The sequence below is a fragment of the Wyeomyia smithii genome, chromosome 3 (genome assembly GCF_029784165.1).
Source record: "Wyeomyia smithii strain HCP4-BCI-WySm-NY-G18 chromosome 3, ASM2978416v1, whole genome shotgun sequence".
NCBI lineage: Eukaryota > Metazoa > Arthropoda > Insecta > Diptera > Culicidae > Wyeomyia > Wyeomyia smithii.
Window position 1 is genome coordinate 252710118 of NC_073696.1, and position 27270 is coordinate 252737387.

A 27270-nucleotide genomic window follows, 5' to 3' on the forward strand; every position below is an offset into this window, starting at 1 on the left:
AAAGAGGAGCGATTTCACCGATACTGTTATAAAAATGGCAGCTTTAAGTAATCTTAAATCGTTCGTGAAATTGGAAAATTTAAATGATGCGATAATTCCACAAATTCGTAACAACAACTGACTGACAAGGGCTGTCTAACGAATTTCGCACGCTTGAAAAAAAAAACTTTTTGACCGGAAGATTCATTGAAACAAATGACTTAACTTGGTCTGAGCTGTTGAACACCATTAGGCGGGATGGTAATTTTAAGTTTCTATTACAGATCATTTGTGAGAATTTTTTATATAAATCTACACTCTTCGGTTTGTTTAGAACGCATACTTTTAATATATAATTGAAACCAGAAATTGCATGGCCCCTAAGCTAATGATCTCAATTTAAAAAGCTGGAAGCTACGTTGCAGAACAAGAAGGAGATTCTAATATTAAACTAACGAAAACTTTAAAAAATAAATTTAACAAAAACCTGTATGAACATCATGTAGAGAAGAATGAATTTGTTTAAATATGTTCTGCAAGTAATTTTTTTACAGATTTTTAATACAGATTTTTTGGCCCGAGATACAGATATACAGATATTTTCAAAGAAAAATACAGATATAAATGTGGCAACCCTGCCGAGCAGACCACCGCCGCGGAAACGACGGCTGCGCTACACACAGCCGATCGCCTCTTCAGTCAGTCGTTCAGGGCAAGCAGCCAGAGAAGAGAAAGATCACCGCGCCAGCCAGCCAACTTTGATTACAACGACGACGCCGACGCTGTGTTCAAGCTAAACAGTATCAAAGCCTCACGTGCTTCGATTTGCATACATTGAATAGCAATCAGTGAGCCGCGTTTTTCCTATCGGTTTTCATCTAAAGGAAGGGAAAACAGTGATTGTGAAAGTGTGTGTGTGCGTGTTTGGGCTTACAATTGTCACTTTTGATTGCGTTGTTTTTGCGTCGCGGCTAATCCGTACGTGTTGGTGTGAAAACGGTAAGTACACGTGGTACTGTGGCTAATACATTGATACTTCATGCTCGCCGGGTGGTAGGAGGCGGTTTCGCAAGGATGAAAACGATGCTGTTGTGAATTTTGCGTGATGCGCTCGCAGCAAAAAAAGCTGATTGAGAAACATTTTGCCAAGTTCCGGTGAAAATCTTTTGAGGGGAGGGGTTTCAGGGACAGCAGCGGTGGGTGGTTTATGTTGAGAAACGGTGTTGATGGTCATCAAGTTTTTCCGATACGTCTGTGTGTGTATGTTATTACGCTGAAAACGATTGCCGTTTTGCAAAAAAGTAGTGGAGTCTGTTTAGTGCAGAAATATTTCTGCAAACGACATTTAATACAAAGTGAATCTATTAGGTACAATGTTGCAATTATGAAAAGGTGAAAAGTTTGCTTTCGTTTATTATATTTTTCTTCAGCAATTTAGTTTAAACAAAGGCTTGGCAATAAAAATAAAATCAGCTGACGTACTGCGTGTTCATTCGTGAACTTTCCGCAGCGTCACTTCAGGCGAAAGCGTCGCTCTAAAGCATCGGTGAACGTTGGCAAAGCTCGCTTGCTTAGCCATTCTTCTGGTATAATTTTCTGCCGGAGTTATTATGCTATAAAGCTCACGAGAAGGTTGTGTTGATTTTTCTTGAGAACTTAACCGTTCTGAGTTTTTGTCTTTTACGCGGGATTTAATTCTGTTTTAATAAATTTCACTGTATTTTATTTGAACTTTCTTTTTTTTGGTTCTATTCTTTCATTGATATTAATATTTTTGAGCCAGTTAGACAGTGATAAAACGATTGAGGCTTTGAAGTCCTTGTTTTTTCATTCATTTATTTTTGCTTTTTATAACGGTTTCAGTTTAAGCGGGGTTTTTACTCAACTGAATCATTATTACATTTTTTTTATGATTGAACAAGGTTTTTGTTTTATTAATTTATTTTTAGCATATTTTTTTGAGGGTAAACAAGTTTTTTTTTTAAATTCGTTTTGTCAATTTGATTTGACGGTCGTCTATTGGTTTTTAAAATGATTTCAATTTGTCGAAAGTTCTAAAAGTAATTACCCCTGTTTTTCATGAAGCTTTCGGAATTTGTTTCGATTCGCATTCAACAATCAATATATCTCTATATTTATTTCAACTTTTACACTAAACTAGCGCAGCTAACCTAGTCAGCTAATGTCATATCTTTATTGAGATATCGATTAAAAGTGGTAAACTAAACCTAAGGGTAGAAAACACCAGAAACTGAGTATCAAAGTGCTGTTTACAGGCGGTTTTTTGTGTGTGCGTTCATCAATATATTATTTAAACTCATAACTCATTCTATTTCCAATTGTACATGCCAATCACTAAAATGTGATGATTATTACTGCCAATTACGATTCGTAATTCTTCGTTTGTAGCGCGTTTGGTTTTGTCTTATTTGTCTTAGATACAATTAGTTTTACTCCCTGTGCGTGGTTTGCCATTTTAATCCCTACCTCCTTCCTCTCCTCTTACCCCCCTCCGTTCATTGGTGGTAGGTTTGGCGAATGTTTTTTTTTGTGAATTTCACCTTGCAATACTGAAATACAATCGATACACTCTAAGTACTGTCAAACGTCGTTAACCTAGTTTGAACAAAAAACCTAACCTAACTTATAACGCAACGGAACGATTTTTGTTTGTTTGCGATACTTTGTTTTGTCGGGGAAATATTATTTGCGGCATTTTGGTATAAACGGCCTACAGATAGCCCAGCCTTACCATATCCCGACAGACGCCGGTCATGCGCTTAATGTAGGCCGGATTGTACAGCAAATCTTTGGCGTACTTGTCCAGATCGACCAGTTCGGAGTTCTCGAGCGTGGTCGAAATGTCTGGCAGGTCCTTCTCAACGCAGCAAGTGGTGTGTAGGGTCATCAGGGCCATTCCTAGCGAGTGAACAAATTAAATCAGTAATCAGGTCAAAATTTTGAGGTTAAACGAAGGGCGCTTCATACCGAATCCAAACCGGGCAAACTTTCTCAAATGCAGTTGTAGCGTTTCGAAAGGAAACAATTTCGTCCCGTCACTGCCGAGTTCGTCGATTCGCTGAAGCAAAGCGGAGTGATACTTCCGTAGCAACTCCGGTAGCCGAGTTCGCAGTTCGGTGTCCGTGCAGCAGAAGATAAAGTAGGACAAATCGATTACCGGCGTTCCACAACGTGAAACCTGCCAGTCCAGAAATTTCAGCTCCTTCTGCACTGAAGTAATCTATAAAACAAAGAGAAAAACAATAAATTTAAATGCTCCAAACACCTTCAACACTACCAAGTCTTACCTTCTGTCGGTACAAAATGTTGCTTATCCAGCAATCGCCATGGCAAATCACGACATCGTCCCGGTTGTCCACACACTCGACCATCGACGGTCCATACTCATCTCGGAATCGGAAAAGCCGCTTGCTCACCTCGTCGTCCCCTTTGGCCGGACAGTGTTCCAACGTTTTCATCGCATAGTCAACCTGCCGCTTGAGGAAACCCTCGAACGAACTGTGCAACGGTGCCACAAAGATAGTCTCCCTCAGCTGGCCGACAATTTTCTCGAATATATCCGGTGCCTGGTCTTTCATGGCGAACGAAACGGCATGAAAGTGAGCCAAATAAACTAGAATCTCAGAAACGCTGTCATAGTCCAGTGGTTCCGTACGCTGAAAGTTCCGATATCCTTGGGCCGCCGAAAGGTCCTCCAGCAGGATGAACTCTCGTCCTTCGCTACAGTCGGACGCGATCACCGTCGGGTAATGGGTAAACATCCGTGACGGTTTCAGGCCTCGCGTTTCCTGGAACTTCTCGAAGGTCGGCAGCACGATATCGAAGATGTACTTCTCGCGCTGAAAATGGGCCGAACTGTTGTACAGACTTCGCCGCAGTTGGCTGGTCGGGGCTACCTTGGCGATAACGCTGATGACCTTCGATAGCTCGGTGATGGCACTGGAAGAGAATAATCGTAACATTAATCATAGCCACCCGTACGTTTTTTTCGGAAATAAAAGAAAACGCTAGATAAATATTGGTAATCGCTTGTGGGTTTCATGAGCAAAGATCTTCTGTTTGCCCTCCTTGCGCTACAAGTAAACAAACAACTGTTTACAATACGTTTGCGCACACAGCGCTGATATAATCCGTGTGGTCACTGTGCAGAAAAAATCGCGGGTCAGCGTTTCTATAGCCGAGCGCCTCGATCAGGTACGAAAATCCGCAAACGTCGACAGAAACAGAGACCGCGTTTGTCACATCGCTTGTCTAAGTGTTTTTTTTTTTTTGTTTTATTTGTTTTGTTTATTTCGCTTCAACCAACACATTCTTCTACCGTACGATAGCCGGGAGTTCCTCCGAAATTCGATCGCTTCCACACCGTCGGCCGTAAGTGACGTTTGCTTTGGTCATGCCCGCGTTTCGCATTTTGTTAAGTAATCACTTATCGCTCCACCGACTGTTGGGTTGGCAGGAAAAGTAAGCAAAGTAAGCGTGCTTGAAAATATTCTGCTTCCCGCTAGGTTCCGTATTTATTGTTTGGTTTCTATAGTAACCTGTTAACCCGGCTCAAATGCGGTTGCGTCCAAGTGAATCATCAAAAGCAAAAGAAAAAAATTAAAAGTTTGCTTTTGGGAATGATTCAAAAAATGAGAAAATTTAAAATCGCGAGGCAATGACTAACTAGAATAGGGATGCTTTTCAGAAGAAAGTTCGAATCTGAACATTGATAGCGAATGGATTTTAAATTGATATATTCAAATCTGATCCAAGATTCCCCCATCGAATTTCAATTTTTTCATTGACTGTAAATTATTTCAAGACAAATCCTGCCGCAAAGAAATAATGACACAGGGAAGCCACGTCATTTTACGAATGTCTTCACACTCCACGAAATAATGTTTTTATACATAGGAAATTTGTGAACACGGTCCTCTTCGAAAGTTAACGAAAATCCCAGTAAACAGTAAATCGGGTCAAATCAACCGACGCTTCGCACGCGCTTCAATGTCTTCGAAATTAAGACATGTTTTCACATCTGGCATCCCTGTCATGACACGTAAACCAGCGGCCGATTTCCGAGCACATATTTCTTCGGAGAGAAGAAAATTACTCCACAAATTTTCAATGAAGAAATTTTCTTCTCTTCAAAGAAACGTGTTCTCGAAATTCGGCCGCAGAGTTATATTTCCCACAAGTCAGCAGCAGAAATGTAACTTAGTTTATTACTAGGGTTATATTCCTCACGAGCCAGCAAAAGCAATGTCACTTTGGGCACTGCCTGCAGGTAGTGAAAGTTTTAAAAATATGTAATTTTTCAATTTAAAAATCAAAGAAAACTCGTAGACTGAAAGGTCGGTCATCGATTAGTATAAGAAAAAGCAGGTATTTTTTTAAATTAAAACATCCTATTTGTTTGGAATATCATAGAAAATATTCCTGTTTGTTCAATTTTACATTAAAAAAGTTTGTTTCCAGAAATTTTAATGCATTTTGCCCAAAAATAAAATAATGTTTTTAAATTTCTACAATATTCTAAAAATCGTTCAAGCAGCGGAGGTTTGGCCTTTTTCCATGTTTTTCAATCTTTCAGTTTAGATTTTGTTGTTCAAAACCCACAACTACAAGAGTTTTTATCAAATGATAAATGGAAAATTATTTGAATGTTCATCAAGTTTGCTTAGAAAAAAAAACTGCTAAAAATTTACCCCAAAACCCAAAATGCATATTTCTCACAAATATACTGCCGGTAACCGCACGCTAGTCCCATCTGTAAAAATGTTAAAACGAGAAAACAGCTTCGAAAGATATTTCATTCACGCTCAGTTATCACTTATTTAAGATGAATTATTTTGACAATATTCATGCTTGAATATAGTTTGCATACTAGCCTGCACTAATTACGTTGTGAAAACCACTGAAATCATTGATTTTATGATAAAAACCTTGAGTGTGACTGACTTGACGTTACATTCTATACCGAAGAGAAAAGTAACCGCAAGTCAGTCACATTGCCATATTGAAACTATAGTGCATGTTGACGTGTTGTTATTCGTTGCCGTGGAAAACTGTCAATCCTTCGCTGTTAGGAAGTGTATGTGTGAACATTGAAGAGATGGTAATTATAAATTGGTTCCACGTACTTCCAAAGATTGCAAAAGCAAAGCCTTTGTGCTACATTCCGATTCGGAACTCGACCTTCTGTTTATTATACACAGACTACGCCATCTCAGAGCATCTACAAACGTACACTCTTGACCGAACTTTTGTGATTTGGCTAATTTTCTGATCGAAATATCACTCATGCTGTCCCATTTGTGTACAATTTGTTTTTTTTTTTGGACGGAAGAAAGGCCGCGCATTTTCAATCTTTCGCGCAAAACGTTAGAAGAAATCACAAAATCTATTTCATTTAGATGTAAACAACAGGACGCAGCCAAGGTTTGACTGAATCTAGCTTTCCACGAGCGGTAATGGCGGACAGTGCACGTAGCCCTTCCTGACGTTTTCTGTAGGTCAGGGAATTTTCAATCGCAGTAACGGAGTAGAAAATATCACAACATCGTAACGTAGCGTAGCAACTTCAACAAACAATGGGCATTTTGTCATTTTAATTTCGTCGTGCGCATGCGCGGATCATAATAAACAAAACTGTTTATTAAAGTTGCTATGCTACGTTGCAAAGTTTTCATGTTTTTCACTCCGTTACTGCGATTGAAAATTCTCTGACCTACAGAAAACGTCAAAATGGGCTGCGTGCACTGTCCGCCATCACCGCTCGCGGAAAGCTGGATACTGCACGTTATTTAAAATCCCGGTTAATCATAGGGTGGGGAACGGTTTAAGCAGAGGCGCCTATTTTAATCAGTTGAAGAAAACAGGCCTTAAACTCCTTAATTTTGATCAATATCGACAATTTCAATGATGGAAACGAAAACTTTGATTGTCTAGCTGTCTTACGAATATAAAAAATACCGTTAATCACAAAGAAATCTGTGAAGAGAAACAAATCGACCTATATTGCAGCCATTCAGGAGCCACTTCGGGTGCTGAAAAAAAACGCCTGCAAAACAGATGGAAACTGCTTCAAATAGGTTCGGGGTGATTGGAATAGTGTCCCTCGATTGGTAACTTTAATTGATTATATTTAAAGTTTGCTAACTTAGTTTTACAATCTGAAAACAAGTTCTGACAGAGAAAAAGATAGAGAACAGATTGATATACTTCTGTTTGAATTTCACCCAACACATTGCGAGTATTTCGTCTCAATGTTCTCAATGTCTCAGCTGCTTAGAATATGTTCTCTACCCTAAATGTATTTATAATTTTCGGAACAGTCTATATACGATAACGACTGTATATGCAAGGTTTGAGTAATTTACAATCTGGAAGCACTGTTCATTTTATAGCGGAAGGTCACGGTAGAGTGATTGTATACACTGAATTCTGTTTTTACGCAACTTTTTTACGTGATTTTATTTTACACGATTTTTTTTATGCGATTTTCTCGCAATTACGCGATTTTTTCACGTGATTTCCTTGAAGTTACGCGATATGTGACATTGGAAATATTGTTTATTAGCCAAGATGTAACACATATACATACATACACATACATACACATACACACATACATACACACTTACCACATAGTGAAAGATTTTGTAACGACGCGATCTTTCTTTACACGATTTGCTTCAAATTACGCGCACGCATCAATCGCGTAAAAAGAGATTCCAGTGTATTACTAGAGTGGTGACAGCTGTCCAGAGATGCCAGATGTTTTTGAAAAATATCTGCAACTGCTCAAAAAATTGAGAAAATCTACTTGAAATCTTAAAAAAATCTATCCGTGATTCGAAAAAAATTCTGCAAAATTATGAGGAAATCTGCACAAATTATGAGGAAATCTGCACAAATTATGAGGGAATTTGCGCAAATATAAGAAGACTCTGACAAAAATCTGCCGAAACTATGGAAAATCTTCAAATATCTGCAAATCAATAAAGATATGCACACGAACTCTAAAAATTTGCGTTTTGCAGACAAATCTTCATATCTGGTTTCCCTGCAGCAAGGTTGCATATTCAATTTTGGGGTGTCAATTACATTCAATTCGCCGCGTGACGATAGTTCGCTCCACAAGTACAATATTTAAACTTGATGTACGACACACTTGCAGTCCTAAAGTAATGCTACAAGTTTGCTGAAGAAAGCAATGCTCTTACTCCTATGCCTAAAGTGTGAGATCCCATATTCAGCAGCATGTTCAGCCAATATTCGCGGTGAATATTATAATATTCACCGCGAATATTTACTTAACATTGCACTGAATATGGGCTCTTGCGCTTCAGTCATAAGAGTTAGAGCATTGCACTATTCGACAAACTTGAAATACTACTTAGGGACTACAAGTTTGTCACACATCGTTTTTCTTAATTGGACTTATGGAGCGAGCTATCAGCACGCAGCGAAAAAGCACCCTAAAATTGAATATGCAACCTTGCCCTGCAGCTGTCAAAATTCGAATAAAATTATCTGTCAATGCCATATTTCAATCGAGCCAAGGATACCAGATGTGCAGATTTGTCTGCAAAACGCAGATTTTCAAAGTCTGTGTGTAGATTTTTATTGATTCGCAGATATTCGCAGTTTTTCCATAGTTTCTGCATATTTACGCCAGAGTTTTTTTTATATTTGCGCAGACTTTCTTAAAATGTGTGCAAAAGTCTGACAGACTTTTGCCTACGCGAGCGAAATTTATTCGAATCACGGATAGATATTTTCCAGATTTGATCAGATTTTTTCCGTTTTTTCAAACAGTTGCAGACATTTTTCAAGACATTCTTTGAATCGAAATAACCTATTAAACTCGTGCGGAGAAAAGAGAAAGGATGATCAGTGTTTCCAGTATTACCAGCGTAACTTGGATGACATGGCGTCACTCTATAGTAATTCAAAGGCTCTCTAGGTCAAAGTAGGCGTATATAAAATATTTTGACAGCAAATTGTTTAAAATTTGTATTTTTCGACGACAAAAAATTTCACGTTGATTCGTTCTGATGCTTGCTATAGGGACTATTCCATGAAAAATGTCCCATCTTGTCAATTTTGATTTAACTGAAACTTTGCGCGGATTCTTTTATGGGCTTTTTGTGCTGTCATTATATGTATTGATGATTACAAATATTTTTATGGCCAGAACGGTTTTTGATCGGCGTGACGTCTTCGGCAAAGTTGTAGATAATAAATTTGACCTCCAGAAAAAAACATAAAATAAATAAATATCGACACGTGGGCTTTTTTTTGATACTTTTTCCGAATTTTTCAACTTAATGTAATTTCAACTGTCATTATAGTGAATTGAATTTAATGATTTGTACCTAAAGGGTGTTCGATGAGTTCGAATACAACTTTTCATCGTTGTGTGCATCCTGTGTATTGGTGTTGATGTCAGCTCAAGTCAACCGACGCGCACGATGCCGAATTGCTGTTATTTGTTGTTTGTTTACCGCGCACGATGAAGGTGTTCCGCGACGTCATAGTTAAGTTGTTTGCAAGAGGTAAGCGACCCGGTGACATATTCCGGTTGTTGAAATCTCACGCATGGAAGCGCAATTTTACCTATATGTACCACCATCCATCAGTACCGGGAGACAGGCTCGGCCAAGAACCGTACGAAATCCGGGCGGAAGCGCTCGGCGAGGACGCCAGTAGCTATAAAAAGAGCCGCTCGATCCGGAAGACCGTTGCTGCCCTCAATTTTTCGATCGGAACTACCCACTCATCATGATGAAGGACCAAGCCGTACAAGAAACGAAAGGTTCACGTGGTAGCGGAGGCTTCAACGAAGAAGAGACTGCACAGAGTCAAACATTCACAGCATACAGGTTAGGAGTTCGTGTTTTCTGATGACAAACTCTATGTCTAGCAACAGCCGCACAATGTAATCGGCTGTGGGCGCCGATATTGGCCAGCATCCTCACGTCCCACATAAACATCCCGTGGTTCCAGAATGCCACATCAGTGATAGTTTGGAGGGGCCGTATTCAGGCGTGGGAAGCTCTCACTGGTGTTTATCGAGAACACGTGAATATTAACGCCGCATGCTATAAGGCTGATTATCTGGAGAAGGTTGTGGCCCCGGCACTTCGGAACCACTACGGGAAGAATCATGTTTCCAGCAAATATGCTAAAAGGGTTCTCAATAAACATTGCCTTAACAATTGAGTCAGAAAACAATATTTAGTTATTTCATTTTTAAAGTGTATTCGAACTTATTGAATACCCTGTAATTTACTTCTGCATGACTATTAAAGCTTAATAATGTTCTGACAAGCACGAGCGAGTGTTGTTCGAAAATACCTTATCCAAAATGATACAAAATACTTTGTTTTTATCAACATGTAGAAGAGATTTTGCAGGTTAGAATATATTTTTTACAGTTTAGATCACATGCTAATGCACCATGCTACAATTTCCGTTAGCATTGATGATACCTGATTGCTCCGGTAAGCAAACAATTGAACGTAACCTAACGTTCATTTGGATTCATAATTTTGTATCACTGGCGATAATATCTCAAAGATTCTCGCGATACTGTTGAATGCAAGTGAACTTGGATACAATAAATACTATCGTGTTTGAATCATTCAGTCTCCTTCAATGGTATTTGGAACTCTTAAAAGCGAAAAACAATCAGCAGCGTTTCTATGGAAAACTTGTGCGTGTAAGACTGCTTTTCTTGGTGGTTGGGAATAGAATGATATTTTATTGTCTGACGTTATTAAGTATAATAATTCAAAGCTACTTTATTTCATAACTTGCTGCGATCCTACATTCTCTCCCTTTTTCCAAATGTATAAACCTATACTTAGATTTTATTAACATGATACAATACATAATCATTAAGATAGTTTGGTTTGCGTTTGATTCTCCTGCGGGAACTACAAGTTATGGATGTTGGTACATCTTTGGATTGATTTGTGTCCTGGGTAATCCATTTAAAACCGGTTGGCATGTTTGGTTTATTTGACGCATCGGATTCAGGTAATTGTTGTGATTGTGAATTTGAACTCAAAAGACGATTTCGACAAATGATCTTCTTCGTATGATTTACATGTCTGTCACAGAAAATTCCAGTTACCAGATTTCGGAGGCGACGCGTGACCAAGTGGGCTACCTGTTCAATCAACATTTGCAACACTGAAACAACAGTATCGTGATAACAGTCTGAAAACTTTTATCTCTCTACATTTATCTATATGGCAAAGAAACTCTACGGTCTTTTCTGACCGCGAGTTTTCCGATGATTTTCTCGTAGAACAATGATATCTGCATCCTTTCATAGAGGAAATCTTCATCCACATTTATCGCATCATGATTCTCAATGATCGGTTTTATCTGTCGAAGAACTAGAGAAGTTCGCGGATGGCGTTGTGATATGCAATGTCAGTATCATGCAGGTTTTGTCCAACGATAATTAAAAAATTATGTTTATGATCTTTTTGCCTCTGAACTTTTCGCATGAGTAAAAAACCTATCTTTGCTTATCAAATCTTAGTTCAATGTGAAAGCGTTTCCTTTGACGATGTTAAAATTTTAAATTAATAAGAAAGCAGCGCGTAAGAAGACAAACGTATACTATGTGGACTATGCGAGGTTCAAGTTTTCGAATGAACAAAATGGGTATAGAGGTTTGAATGAAACTAAACATCGACGGAAGAATTCCATCACAATGACAGAAATAATGAATGCATTGGCTCGTTTTTCATTTGCACTACGAAAGCTCTGAAGATGGATCTGCAAACTCTCGCGGCCACGTGGTCTCTCTCAAATTTCAATGACGTCGAGAGAAGAAACAGAAAGGCATAACGAAACAGATGACCAGACACTAAAGAGAGGTGTAATGAATGTTTTCTCTCGCTGACATCGGTTTTGTTCAGCAGAAAGTTTGAACCAAAAATGTCATTTTCACGCGAGGCGTCGCATTAGTAGTGGTGAGAATAAATGACTGCGTCTACCCTGCCGCACTTGAAGGTGCAGAGAAGTGTTGAACGACGGTTAGTTCAGGTGAAAGGTCTGAACAAACGGTAGTCATTATTGCGTGTGGGTTGCGTTGCGTGTGAGTTGTATGGCGTAGTCTGAAGTGTAGCCCATCAGGTTACATTCTTCACGGTGCATAAATTTCCACTATGTAGAAAATAAAATGAGGATGTTCGGGATAACATTGAAATTACAAATAAATTACTCCGATGATTTTTACCCACCCTACAAATGTGAAAAAAAACACTCTTTTTCTGAGATTGTCTACCTGTCCTATGAACAGGTTGAACAGGTGGACGAGACGCCTCTGCCAGATTTTGTAAATGCAGCCGGGTCCCATTTCGTTTTGCGACTATATATATGATTGAGGGTTGAATGTTGGTGATAGTTTACTTTTCTTATTTAAATTTTTTACAACAACTATATCTCCAATATCAATGTTAGACATCTTCGCTCGACGCTTCTTGTCCGTATAATTCTTCCCTTTTTCCTTAGCTAGTATATCGTTTTTAATGGCTTGACCTATATTCACTTTTCGTTGATTTTCTGGTTGTTTATCACGGATATTCCAGCCGAACATGAGCTCAGATGGAGTATACTTAGAAACAGCATGACGGGTTGCGCGATAAGCATGTAGAAAATCTTGAAGATCTGCTTTCCAATCACGACCCATAGTAACGCTTATTCTTATTGTTTTAAGTAATGTGCGATTATGTCTTTCAACCAAACCGTTTTGAAACGGTGCGTAAGGTACTTTGTGATTTATCGCAATTCCGTTAGAATGACAAAATGTTAAAAATTCTTCCGAAGAAAAAGGTTGTCCATTATCACATACAATTTGTAAAGGATAACCAAATCTAGCGAAAATTTCACGTAATTTAGTGTTGTTATTATTTGCTGTCATTGAAGATACAATTACGGTTTCGAGATATCTTGAAAAGTAGTCTGTGATTACCAAAAGGTGCAGACCATTCAAAACCTCAGTAAAATCCACTGCTAGTTTTTTCCACGGTCTGTTTGGTATATCTATTTTTGAAATAGGTTCCGTATTTGGTTCCGATACTAACGAACATTCTATACAGTCTTTCACAAAATCATCTACCATTTGGTCCATCTGCGTCCACAATACTTTTGTTCTCAATCTTCGTTTCATTGATGACATCCCTAGATGAGGGTTAAGTGCCAACAGGTATTCTGCTGTTTTTGTAGACACCTCGGAATCACATAAAATTTCGTTTTGCAGGATCTGCTGTTGAATTTTACGTCAGTCTCAACTTGACCTAATACTTCTAATGGTTTATTTGATCCGTAGCTGTTGAAAGTTTTGCTGCTACCTTTCGTTATTCCATAGGTTTCGAATCCAATTTGTTTAAGAACACCCAGTCTTCTTCGCTCAGCATAGGCGTAGCCAGGGGGGGGGGGTGGAAATTAGTGGCATTGGTGCAGATTTTTTTTTTGCAGAATAACGCTAAGGTGAAATTTCTTTTACACACCAAGTTCCCCAAGACGGTGCTGCTGTGGCTGACAATCAGCGTGAAGGGGATGTTAAACCTGCTCTTCTTTTGCTCCGGACTGGCCGAGAACGGGGGAATTTATAGTACAAAGTACCTGCCGGAAGTAGCGTCGTTCACCAAAAAATACCATAAGGCCGAAGACACGGTGTTTTGGCCGGATCTGGAGTCGGCTCACTATTCGAGGCGATCATTTGAGGAAATGGAACGGCTAAATGTCGATGTGGTTCCAAAGTTGGTGAACCCGCCCAACGTCCCCAAGTTGCGTTCCGTCGAAGATTTCTGGCAAGCCTGAAGCGTAAGATCTATTCCAACAATTTTGTCGCGAAATTTGAGGAGGAATTGATAAATGAAATGAAAAAAGAATTTGAAAACATGCCTACACGCATGTTTTCATCCGCCATGGCGAACGTTACGGTTAACTGCCGAAATTCCGTACGCAAGATCGTAGATTTTTTCTGCACGTAAGCTAGCATAATTACCTTCCATAGGAAATTAATCAATTCTTATTATCTGTCTTAGTTATTTTTTTACCACCATCCAAAAAAAATCCATTTTTTTTACGCGTAGGTTAGCACAAAACGACATTTTTAGCCCATTGAAACATTGAAACAAACCCACCTGCATCAACTAGCTTAGTATTGGAATCGAGCATTGACAATTCCTTACCTTAATTCTCTAATAACATCACAGGAAACACGGTTCATGGAAGATAGTGCACTTGCCTACGCGTTGTCCTCGCTGCATACTGCTAACGTAATACGCATGTCATTAGAAGAGTTAAAGTGCAAAACAGGAGCTTTCGTATTTTTTTATGACGTTAACAATTTTGTTGGAGAGGTGGAAGTCTGGTATCAACATTGCAACAGCATGAGAGCAGACGGTAAGAACTTGGAAGACCGGGATCTTATAGACTTGCTTGCTGAAGCCCGTTCGTTCTTACCTGCGACTGAGAAAGCAATTAAAATTGAACGTGCTTCACAATGTAAAACAAGCACGATTGAGCTCTCGTTCAGCACATTACGTCGGGTGAAAACCTGGCTGAGGTTAACAATGGTTGAGTGCTCTCTGCTTGCTGAGTGTTCATCGGCAGATGGTTAACAACAATCGTGAAAAATTTACTGAATTAGCGCTGGAGCGATTTGCGGAGGATAAAAGGAAGATGTTTTTTAGTTAACGACGTTGTTATTGTTATCTTTCTACGGTAGATTTAGTGTTAATTAAATTACAGTTTAGTTTAATTTAGTGTTAGTCTAGTCTAGTCTACACTAACACAGCCAGTACTTGAAAGGATCCTGGAAAATGATATCCACCATTTTTTCAAAAAATGATTTCCATACATTTTTCTTATCAACGGCCAGGCCTACTGTGTAGCGCAATATAATACAATGTAATCTAAGAACGGGGACAATCGGTATGTAAGAAGTAATGTAATTCGTTGGGAGTGACAAAGCTAAGAAATTACACTCCTTTGTTGACCAATCTCTTGGGATGGAACATAGGTATTTCCTCCTTATGTTCGGATTTTAAAACCAAGGATATAGCGCCTTTACTCGCTTCAACTGTTACGGTTGGAAATTGAAATTAATTTTTTTACCTGAGTACTCACTCTAGTCCTAGCATTTTAAGCTTATGGTTATAGCGCCATTACTTGCTCTCTTGAAGATATAGAGTAGCATTTTAATCCGCTTGATCTTCATGCACTTTGACTAATATCGGCTGTTTCTTCAAATACGGAAGGCAACGTTGGCGGTTTTCGGTGAGAGCTAACTTTATATAACACTGTTTCAACCAAAAACAATAAATTAAAAATATTTAGCGAGAAAATTGTGACGCAGTAGAACAATTGCGCCCGTCCGCGTTCGTGCTTTACTTCGATCTCCACAGTTTAGTTTAATTTAGTGTTAGTAAACAAATAAATTTTTTACTTCTAAAACTTTGAGGAACTTGCCCCTCCCCCTATTCAAAATTCTGGCTACGCTCATGTCGCTCAGTATATCTTCATCAGCTCCGGTATCGATAACGAACTTCAATGGTACACCTCCAACATTGATAATAGCTGTACGCTTTCCGTCCAGGTGGAATAAATCAAAAACATCATTTTGTTCTTCGGTATTAACAGTAGTTTCATGAACCTCTCGAACGAATCGCCTCTTTTTTTCCTTATTCTGGGCTTCCGCTGATGATGCATTCTGCGAGTGGAAATAGTTGAACGATACCTGATGAATCAAGCTCCTTTCAGCTGCTGGCCCAACAAGCCAGTCGTCGTAGGTTCGAGTCCCGGCTCGGGAGAGACTGTTAGTGTCAGTAGGATCGTAGCGCTAGCCCCGCAATTGTCCTTTACACTTAACAGTTGGCTGCGAAGTCTGTGTTAGTGATGGGAAACTTATCGATACTTATCGATAATATCGATAAATGCTGGACATCGATATTATCGTTAATTTTTTTACGTTAACGATAATTATCGATATTATAAGGGTGAGCACAAGTCAGTGCGGCTGGTTACTGGAGGAGACCCAAAAGAAGGAGACCTCACCTACCCTACCCCAGGAGTTGCTTTTGCCGTTAGGTATTTGTTGTTTGCTATTCGACAAGATTTAGCATTGTTGGGGGTGGTGTAACGGTTCGCCCCGGGTGTCACTGAGTTTCTGAGCAATATAGGTAACTAAAAAGGCACAGACTAACAGACATAACACTTCGAACAAATTTTCAATAAAATCATCGTTTGGATGATTGCAGTACTTTACGTTAGTAACACTAGCACCATCTGCTGTTTTATTCGCGCTGCGTAATGTATTTCGACATCAGCGCCAGCGTTACTGAATGTGTCAAATGGGGAACTACAAAATATGTATGAGATTGCATGACAGCGCCCCGGACGACGTTTTCGCGCGATGACTGTTATTCGATTGAAAATTCGAAATGAACGTTTTTTGCGGCGATGGAGCTAGGTTCCAGTGTTACGTCTGTTAGTCTGTGAAAAGGTATTGATAGTTTTTAGTTTCCTAAGAACAGATGAATTCGACAACTTAGTATTGGAGAACTTTGAAAAAATATCCAAACTTTTTGCACTATCTCATAAAAAGCAATGATACGAAATTGTAATAAAATGCATTTTCTTTGGCTCGCCAACTTTTATAATATGATGGACATGCATAGCGGCAGTCTATTGGTAATTGTTTAGTTTAACTTGGAACTGTTTAAGTTTAAAGTATCTGTTACCCAACAAACAATTTTTAGTTCCACTAAAAATCCAAATCAACGAAATTGTTGCGCCAAAAAAGTATCCTGATTTATACAGGAGGTAGACAAAATAATTGAGATAAATAGAATTCTCTCGGGTTTTAAATGGCCAGAACTTTACGAAAAATGAATCAATTTTGATAACTGGTTTCATTTCACTGGAAAACAGTATTATATTAGTATTACTTGGGAACTTCGTGTGACCAACCTACACCGAAAATGTTTCGGATTTCAAGAGTGTGTGTCAAAGTGTACATTTTTGCAACGCATAGAACGTTTTAGGCAACTAAATTGTCTATCTAAAATACTTCATTCAAAAAAATCTGAGATCACCGATATTTTCTAAAATCCTTTTTTGTTCCTAAAAATATATTTTTTTCAGAGTAGGATCTTAAACTCATTTTTTTATATTTTTGAAGGAAAGTTCAGATAATTTTTACTAAGATATATTGATTCATAAGAAAAAGGTCCAAATACAGTTAGGTTTTCTTACGCGGGGGATACATGCCTCGTGAAAAAAACCATGTTAATCCAAAAATCCGCTTGATAAACCGCTTTAATTCAAAAATTCGCGTAGAAACCACGTTAATTTGGAAATCTGCATAAATAACCTTTTAGAGAAAATCCGTGTGAAAATAATCTGATCTATTTAAATGTTAATCCAGATAAATTGCTCTATGACCTACACACCCACAATGTTCGATTGAATTCTGCCAGAGTGCTGCAAGCTCAAAGAAAACCTCGATGATTCCTTGGCGAATTTCCAATCTTTGGCTACCAATGAACCCGAAATAAATTCTTATTTATTGACAACATATAAACCTAAGTGAAACAGAATACCATAAAAAGTTCTACGCGTTGCAAAAATGTACACTTTGGCACAGACTCCGGAAATCCGAAACATTTCCAGTGAACCTTGGTCACGTCCAGTTCTCAAGTAACACTAGGAAAGGAGGACAGTTTTCCAGTAAAATGAAACCTTTTTTGTCAAAATTGATTCATTTTTCGTGAAGTTTTGGCCATTTAAAAATTGACAGAATTTTGCCTGCTTCAATTATTTCCCTTATTATACAACCTTCAAAATAAACTTCGGCTTGAAACTACTCCGTAGAAAGCACTCTCGGTGTAAAACCCGAGCACTTTCCAAAACAAACTGTTTAACTCGTCCGGTTGTTTGAATTTTCATTTGCAGTATCGTAAGATTTGTCATTCAAGGCCTTAACACGATGGATACGTTGCGGCTGCGTTTGCGGCAATTTGACAGTTAGCCCATACATTTATTGTCACATTGACGTCAACGCAACGCAACGTATCCATTCTGTTTGGGCCATCACTGTCTCTGTTTTTAACAAATTTATATAGCAAAATTGCATTTGTCGATTAACGTTTGCGGTAAAAAAAATGGACAAAAATTGCCGATTTTTCATGGGTTTACCTTCAATCGCACTGACGAAACTACTCATGCATCATCAATCATAGTAACCCATGAGTTAGCAAAAAAAAATTGACAGCCCTATCAGTCAAACTCTAACTGTGATGGCGAAAAAAGTGAAGCTACTCCGTTCAGAAGTGTGCGCGTTCAATGAACGGTACCCCGCCCCGTCAAAAACGGACATCGTGCGGCACTTTGTGGACCCCGGGTATGTCGGTTTTGGCATCTACAACATCTTGACACTATTGGACAACGATCAGAGCATCGAAAGAAAGCCCGATTCCGGACGGCCAACGACCCTGAGCGACAAGAAGCTTCCAAGGATGCTGAAGAGGAAGACCGAGGGAAAAGTGGCTAAATCGCTGCGTGCACTTGGCAGAGAGATTGGTGCGTGCTCTAAAACAGTGAAAAAGCATCTGGAGAAAATGGACAAACATGCAGGAAGCGGCAGTCCCGTCCACTGGTCTTGGAGCTGCAGGCAATGACGCAGCGACAGCGGTTGAAGATGGTCAAGTCAATTTTCCCGGCGAATCGCGACGCGGCAGTGGTATTGGACGACTAGACCTATCTCACCCTGGATGGCAACGACTAGCAGTGCTCTCCGTATTTTACCTCCCCCACGAAGGAAGTGAGCATCGAGGTGAGGTTTATTTCACAGACCAAGTTCCCCAAGAAGGTGCGGCTGTTGCTGTCAATCAGCGAGAAAGGGATGTCAAAATTGCTCTTCTTTCGCTCCGGGCTGGCCGTGAACGGGGAAATTCATAGTACGAACAGGGTTGCCACATTTAAATCTGTGTTTCCCTTGAAAAAATCTGAACATCTGTATCTGGAACAAAAATATCTGTAAAAAAAATCTGTGTTGTTTAAACACAAAGAACTTTGTATTTTTTGAGTTTTTATGGTACATAAACGAAATTTTTAGCTTAATATGTGTGAGGAGTTGAAAATATGTTCAATTTGCTCAATATTTAATGAAATAAAATTTGGATTGTTTTTAAAAGTTAATGTCAATTTCGAAAAATCTGTAAATCTGTACTTTTCGACGAAAATCTGTATATCTGTATATACAGATTCTGTACCGTTACTTCGGCCAAAAATCTGTAAAATACAGATTAATCTGTACATGTGGCATCCCTGAGTACGAAGTGCCTGACAGAAGTTGCGTCGTTCATCGAGAAATACCATAAGCGCGAAGACACGGTGTTCTGGCCAGATTTGACGTCGGCCAACTATTCGAAGCGATCGTTGGAGAAGATGGAGCGGCTGAATATTGATGTGGTACCGAAGTCGGCGAATCCGCTCAATGTCCCCCAGCTGCTTCCCATCGAGAATTTCTGGGTAAATTTGAAGCGCAAGATCTTTTCCAACAATTTTGTCTCGAAAACGGAGGAGGAATTAAAAAAAAACAAAGAAAGAGCTTAAAAACATGGCTACACGCATGTTTTCGTCCGCCATGGCGAATGTTCCGGTTAACTGTCGAAAGGCTGCACGCAATGACGTAATATTTTTTGTGAGGAAGCTAACATGACAACCTTCCATGGGAAATTTATCCAACTCAATTATCTGTCATAGTTTTTTTTTCATCGCCATCTGAAATAGTTTTTTTTTCATCATCTGAAAAAAAATTTTTCACCGCAAACGTTAGCTGTCAAATTATCGATACTTATCGATAATATCGATAAAAGTCTCGGAATTATCGATTGTTATCGATGTCCGTTCTGGGCGATATTTCCCATCACTAGTCTGTGTATAATAAAACAGAAGGTCGAATGTAGCATGTAGGCTTTGATTTGCTTTTTGCCCCGAAAAGAATGACATACAAATAAAAAACGCATATTTTTTTATGAAAAATATCAATATCTTTGAGTTAAATTGAGATATTCACGATGTCAGCATTGCAAATTGTTTCTCTTAAAAAGCTCTAAAAGTCGTTCAAAGACAGTTTTGAGATGAATCTTGAAATAAAAAAGTTAGAGCGTAAAATGTGTTTTTTCAATAAAAATCGGTTGTTTTCAAAAATAGAGAAAAACTTTTTTACAAAGTTACTTAAAATTAATAGAGCTATAACATTGTAGAACGAATTTTTCTTCTATCTACAAAGATAAAAAAGTTAGATACTTTTTTGCATTGAAAATGTGGGTCACCCTAATTTTTAATAATTTTTCAATAAGCGCTTTATCATATGTAACAACTTTGTAGAAGAAAGTTTTTCTCTAAAATGTTGCTATAGAGCTCTAGACCCAAATTTCCCCCTAAATTTGGTTTCTGGGCCATTGTGTACTGTGCACTTTGAGATTCTCAGATAAATCTTTCCACCAATTGTAATGTCATGAAATATAATACTTGGTATGCACAGAAAACATTTTGGAAATATTTTTTTCTCTAGAGGACAATAAATTTTCGGCGTGTTGGTATAAAAATTTGTTTGAGCCTTCAAGCTAGCTTTTTAGTGTTAAGCTTGTTTTAGCTACTCTTCGATAGCTTTAGGAACCAATAAGGAAAAAGGGACAAGTATTATCGATTCCATTTGTCCTATCCTTCATATGCGAGTCCGGCGAGAAGCAATTGTTCCCAAGACACTATTAAGCTAGGATGAAGGCAACAGTCACTTAGAAATTATAATTCACTTTTGCCGTTTTGGACCACAGTGAACTGGTTTTGTGATTAAAGATTCTAAATGAATCAGTCTTTTTCATACCGTATTTTCAATGAAGTTGAATAATATTTCTTGTACATATTCTTCATCCTCCATCCAGAAAACTACTGTTTATTGCATTGTTTTGTGCCGCTTGGAATAGTACAACTGCTCGTACAATTACAATTATTGTGCTTTGAATACATGCCATAATGTGTATGTATTTTCAAAAGTAAACATACGAAAAGTTGAAACAAATGCAACTAGCTTAGGCAAAATTCTACTAACGACGAGCTTGCGTTCTCTAATTTATTGTCGCATTATTAAGTGTGAAATTTGTGGAAAAGAGTCTCAGTCAAAAAAACGGACGCGAAGCATATTTTCGAACATTTTTAGCAAATATCCCAAAACCGTTCTTTCAGAACAACAATTTAAGTCATTGAATAAATAGGTGAGAAGAACGGACGAGTTTGATAAATAGAGTAATGAGAGCCAAAAGTACGTATTGGCATTTTCGAAACATATGAGCAGAATAAACTGGCAACATTGTAAGAATTTTCAGCATTATAACGTCGGCTGATAACACATGTGAACACAGAAGAATCCGTTTGAATGGTGTTTGGGGTGACTTGTGTTTCGAGCTGTTTAATCTAATTTTCTTAGTTTTGGGAGCTACAATATACTTATTCGGAAACTACACAAACTCGGAAATGACGAAATCTAAAAAATTGCTGTATAGCTGTGATTTACAGGGTGAATTTGTTTTGCCAATTGTCTAAGAAATCAAAAAAGTTGGAAAACTCATTGTGGGGCAAAAGTACGCAGCCGAAAGAATAAAATATGTTTATACATTCTAAATAACGATGATTTTGTGCAGAAATCATCAGAGAATACCATAAAACATTGTTTCTTCGAAGATAAAGGCAACATTTAGCAGCAGAAAGAATAAGTGCAAAATTAGCAAAAACCCTCTACCAGTTGTCAAACACGTAATTCAGGATTTTCAAATATGTTTGCACACACCTACCAAAAATAGACCTTACCAGCATAACTTCTACTTGAGCCACTTGTTCCCAAGCTCGTTTCGGCCAATGCACACACAATATTCACCGCTTGTAATAGTGATTTCTAAGGGAAATCCGTATCGCTTGTGCCGCGAAAAAGCGTCAAAAGTGCAAATGAGTAACAAAGTTCAACTTTTGTATACACAACAAACACCCGGTTTAGAACCACTTTCCTGCCACATTCCTCCGGCCCGCGTCACATGACGGACGGTCAGGAACGATCGCCACGCGGTGTCTTCCAGCTGATTGGCAATATGTTCTGCTGACGTTTCCCACTGGGTGTCGGCGTGTGGCGTTGCTGACTTGCGTATCTCTCTCTCTCGCTTTGTGTGTGTGTGTGTGTGTGGCTACGTATATATTTATGATAACTGACCTAGGCCAAAGCCACATGTGCCTGTGGGATTTCGAGTTTAATGGCCTCGCCTGGTTGTAAATTCTACAGGCCACTCCGTGCTCGAACATACCGCTCTACTGTAATAAACACAGGCGCCCCAGGGTGACACCGCCATACATACGTTACCTAAATGATGCACACGAAAGTGTAAATTTGAAACCGCTATTTACTGCTGACGCGAAATTGTTTGCGAACGGAACCGCACACAATCGCCGAGTGCGAGTGAGGGTGTGTAAACGGGGTTCACGATCACCGGACCCTCTGCAGGTTATGATTATCAAATGTGCTTGCAGGGCAGGTTAAGGGGGAAAACCTTAAGGTTCGTCGTTGAAATTTGTCTTCAGAGAATTGTCAAAAAATCAAGCAGGCAAGCCTACTAGATCTCCATTGATATTAATGAACAATGAGAGTGCAAATTTAAATCCGCGGCTGCCATTTCGATTCAGAGCTGCACATCGTGATGCCCGAAATCGCATCCGAAAGCCAACCTCCACCGCCACCTCCATCACCACCGCTGGACCGGCGGCTGCACAGCAGGCAGCGTCGCTTCGCGTCACGTCACCCACCCAAACAAAGAGCCACGCGCCGTGTGAAAGCGCAACCCGAGAGCGTCGCCGCATTGTGCGAATTTTAAGCACTGGCCACTTCGTCGCTTCGTACATCTGTACCGGGGCTTGCAGGCCGGCTTTCGGAGGTTACCTAATCTTACGTGCATATATATTAAACACATATGGAGAAGCAGAGAGAAAGAGAGTGTAAGAGACAGAGGTACGTGACAATAATGGATCAGTCTGCCGGGCTGTTGACGCGGTGGCCGCGGTGGAAGGGTACCGCTGCCGTCGCGTCGTCGTCGTCGCTGGAGACTGGCTCAACATATTGGAAAGAAGGGCGGTCGTTGAACCTGCGTCGAAAAAAAAATCAGCAAGCCCCAATTTCATTCGTGATCAGCCGATATCGGTAGCTTTCTGTCGCGCCGGGGATAACGGCAAGGCGATGGTGGTGGTGGCAGCCGCTGCGGCCGGCGGTGGGTTTACAGTTTTCGCTCAGGTGGTAATTTGTTTCGATTCGCCCACCAAAATAAACAGCCAGTCAGTCAGTCCGTGCGTAAATTAACACCGACTGGACTTTCTTTTTTTTTTGGGTAAACGCAAATAACAGAATAAAAATTAGCATTCGTAGAGGTTTAAATTTGGGTATCAGATATTACCATGATGCGAACTTATTTCGGTAATGCAACTAGGGTAAAATATGATGCAGTTTAAAATCGTTTAAAATCTTTTTCATTTTTCATTGAAGACCGTTTTTGATTGCTTTCATACTGCTGCATTGCAAAGACAAAAAAACATATTGGTACTAAAATAATTTTCAACATATTCCTAAATAAAATTGATAGGAAATGTTTTGGGACCTGGCGTTTCATGATAATGTAATAATAATGATAATTATAGAAACATAGTAGGCATTCGTTGTTAGGGTAAGGTTAATTGTTTGTGGGCAAAAAACGCGTCCTAGTAAAATTCCCCGATTATCCGCTCGAAAAAATGGCAAGAAAATTGTTCTACTTCATTTATAAGATTTAATAGTCTTGAAACAGACCTCTTCAGGTTCACAGCAGCATTTTGTTCTGATTGTTTGCATCTCAAAACTGCCAACACGACATGAGAGACTGATTTTTCACACACTTTTTTATAGTTAACCAGCAAAGCGGGAAAATTTGAGATACATAAAAAATGCGTGCAACAATTATTACTTACAAGATAAAACAGCAGAGTCGATAGACTTATTTGTTAAAAGCACTGCAATGCATAATTTACAGGTAATTACCGTTTATTAGTAAAAAAGACACAAGGAAGTAGAAATTCTCAGTTACTTACTTATCCATTATTTAACAAAAAAAAACGCATTTTTCAACATACTTCTTTTAAACTGATTTTTTCCTGAAAATTAGGACGCTATTACTCGTAATACAAAATTCACCGGAATAGTTGAAAAGCTATAATCTTTATTTTTTTCAGTTTAAGCTCTAGGGAAAAATCTGCGTTTACCAGTGTTATTGTCGGATCATTAAAGTACTCATCCTAAATAAGATTCGAAATTGACACACCTTTACTTATCCCAAGATTCTAAAACTTCTTTTGCTTGTTTCTATGGTTAAAAACTTAAATTTGGGACAAACCCAATAATACCTTCTATAGCCTGGGTGTGTTTGGAGAACAAATTTGGCACTAATTTATACCTATCTCACCACTCATCCTCATCAAGTCTAAACACAACCGTTTTTGCGTCGCAAAAACTACCTTTTACAGACTACAGAAAAGGAAACATCTCATAATTAACGCATTAACCTGGTTCCAAACCCAGCCACTTTTAACCACTTCAGTCTGTTCTGTGCTTACAAAGCATTACGCGCCTCCATCGTTGAAGATTCTCGAGTTCTGAGCCAGCCGTGCAAAAATGTTAACCCGTTTGCAAATCCCCCAGTCTGACCTTGAACGCCAGTATCTATGATCCGGTTGGGTGTTATTTCAGCACGAATCACAAAAAAAAAACCGCAAAATGGTTACTTTGTAACATCGTTCAGGTAACGAAAAATGCACTTTAATAACGAAAACACCAAGCCAATATCAGCACCTCCGTGCCTGCCTGCGAGATGAGTAAGAGACCTTGGAGTTGAACGTTTCTTGACCCTACCGCTTTCGACCGAATTCGTTATCTCCGGTGACGAAATTTTTTATTCAACTGTCGAATTTTTCCAACCGATAAGAGACACCTGCGGAATGCCCGCTTCGGTGCTACGATACCGAAAGAATCGAGTTCTGTGCGACTTGAGCTTTTTTTAAAAGAAAAAAAATCAAACTCACCCCTCACTATTATTGTTGCGACAATCCTCGACATCTTTGTCGTGGTCTGGTGAAATGACGATCCGATACACATCCCCGGAATAACTGTCACCATTGCGGGAGCCACTCGATATGTCGAACTTGGGATCCTTCATCCCCTTCGTGGTCACATGCTCCTTGATGGCTTCGATCACGTTTCTCGGCAAAACTGACATGATCACTTTGATTCAATTCTGTTCTTTGCACTATGAAAAAAAAATTCCACCCGTTTTTTTTCCTTCTATTTTCTCGAACTGCCAACACTGATGATCACTGCTTCAAGCAACGACCAAACTGAAACTCTGCTACCTGTCTCCTAGCGACTGACGCCTGTCAACCTCACGACATAGCTCAAGCGGCTCGCGATGCTCTACTGACTGAAATCGCGTGAATTCGCCGATATTTAATAGGTGTGTAGTGTATACAAACAAGCGCGCACCCGCGGAATCTGATCGAGCGCCTCCATCGACGACTACAACCACGACGACGACGACAACGACGAGGAGCGCGACGCAGTGCGCAACCCTTTCACCATTGCGACTTGGGTGGTTGTTTTGGGTCGGAGCGAGAAAGAGACAGAGAGCAAGAGCTCGCTCGCGCCGTTTGCACTCACGTGGTTTATTCGCATACTTTGAGAGCGAACGAAGACGCTCTTCAGAGATGATGGGCAATAGAGGCCAGGCCAGAAGCAACGATAACGCATGCCGTTCCGAGTTGATCGCCACCGGCGCCGTCGTGTTGGTAGAAGTGCGCCGCACACAAAAAAAAAACACTTCCAAGAAGCTCCTCAAGCTTCAAAAGCACTAGCGGGGCAAGCACGCGGTCCCAGATTTGAAGATGACGGGTTTGACGTGCCGATGAGATATGTTTTTGTTCTTGCGATGCCTCAGGAATGTGGACTACGCGATCTTTATACCTGACCGGCATTGTAATAATTGGAACGAACCGTTCCTCTCGCCCCCTGCACTCATTTCCTCTGACCGGCCAGCTTAGCTAAGAAGTAGTTGAAGCGCGCTAGCTTACGATGGAAAAAATTCGGGCATGGGTTGCTGGGATTTGCTAATATATCCGGTTTTCGAAGCGTGGATTTTTTTGCTAATTTCTGCTCGACCACTGAACGCTGTCTGGTATTTCGCGTTTTTTAAGCTCGTTTCTCCAGAGAGTAAAGCGGGGCAACAGTTAGCATCTGTTCTTTTGAAATCTACGAACAAAAATTTCTGGCAACACTTTGCAGTGCACTCGACACAATTACTGCATCGAAACTCTTTCGACGGTTTCATAGAAATCAACCAGGAAAGTTCATTGTAGACTAAAACATTTCATTGAAGTTAGGGATAACAATTTAATAATTTTTCCTAGAACTAGAGAGTTTAGAAATTCTAGTCGTTCTTGTGGGTTGAATATTCAGTAGAATTCATATGTTGCCAAGAAACTTGCTTCGGATATCGAATCGTAGTAGAGGGAGTGATACTTGAGGACTAAAAAGAAAGAACTCATGAGTATTTCTTGAACTAAAGAGTTAAAAAAATTGTTTTAATGACAACAAACTTATGTACTAATCGGTAACCAAGAAGAACATTATGTACTATTTACTTCAAATAGTCATGTCACGAAAACAGTTAGTTTTGCCCCGCTTTACTCTATCCACATGTATATACTTTAGCAAATTCTATCCACAGTTACACTTTAGGCTGCTAATTCCATACAGCGAGGCATCGTAAATTCAGAAGAATCGCATCGTTTGATGCACAAAATCTTGCATTTTCGGCAGGTTACAGCGGATAGCAGTGTGAATCACCACACAAACATATTATATGTTTCCTGTTCCTTACTTGATTTGTTGTATGTATAGAAGCTAACACGCGGTAGGTTAAAGTGACTGACAAAAACGATTGGATGGAACCAGAAACGATCATGTTGAATCTGATTTATTTCGTATCGCAAAAAATGATAATAACTTGGGTACCTACCAATAACGAGCTGAAGTTTTATTTTCAAGAAAGGCATCAACGTAGGCTTCGGAGGAATTTAGAAAATTCCAAAATAATGATTCATTTCCGGTCGTGTGGAATCTGCCTGGGAGAT

The 27270-nt window shown here is 39.4% G+C and overlaps 2 protein-coding genes across 4 annotated transcripts in view; one reads left to right on the forward strand and one right to left on the reverse strand.

Moving 5' to 3' along the window:
- The first annotated feature begins 658 nt into the window (after window positions 1–658).
- LOC129727260 (transport and Golgi organization protein 2) overlaps window positions 659–27270 on the forward strand; it is a 129549-nt gene continuing 102937 nt past the window's right edge. For both annotated transcript variants that reach the window (XM_055684900.1, XM_055684901.1), the window contains exon 1: window positions 659–978. The gene's annotated coding sequence lies outside the window, so the exon portion shown is untranslated. The remainder of the gene's footprint in view (window positions 979–27270) is intronic.
- Window positions 1804–25577, reverse strand: LOC129727259 (uncharacterized). 2 transcript variants are annotated; one of them, XM_055684898.1, is made up of 4 exons: window positions 4319–4425; window positions 3288–3939; window positions 2968–3220; window positions 1804–2898 (listed from the first exon to the last, which is right to left on the reverse strand). In XM_055684898.1, exons 1-4 carry the CDS (start codon window positions 4408–4410, stop codon window positions 2711–2713), a joined length of 1185 nt encoding a protein of 394 aa, XP_055540873.1. In that variant the 5' UTR covers window positions 4411–4425; the 3' UTR covers window positions 1804–2710. The 2 variants fall into 2 exon arrangements, with proteins under 2 accessions (XP_055540873.1, XP_055540872.1); XM_055684897.1 differs by lacking the exon at window positions 4319–4425 and adding an exon at window positions 25168–25577 and having other exon boundaries at window positions 1809–2898.

Coding starts and splice junctions, on each gene's coding strand:
- LOC129727259 (XM_055684897.1), bottom strand. CDS start 25,361: ATGTCAGTTTTGCCGAGAAACGTGATCGAAGCCATCAAGGAGCATGTG. Junction 3,940..25,167: donor CGCAACAATAATAGTGAGGG/GTGAGTTTGATT, acceptor ATTCTCTTCCAG/TGCCATCACCGAGCTATCGA. Junction 2,899..2,967: donor GTTTGCCCGGTTTGGATTCG/GTATGAAGCGCC, acceptor TTCACTCGCTAG/GAATGGCCCTGATGACCCTA.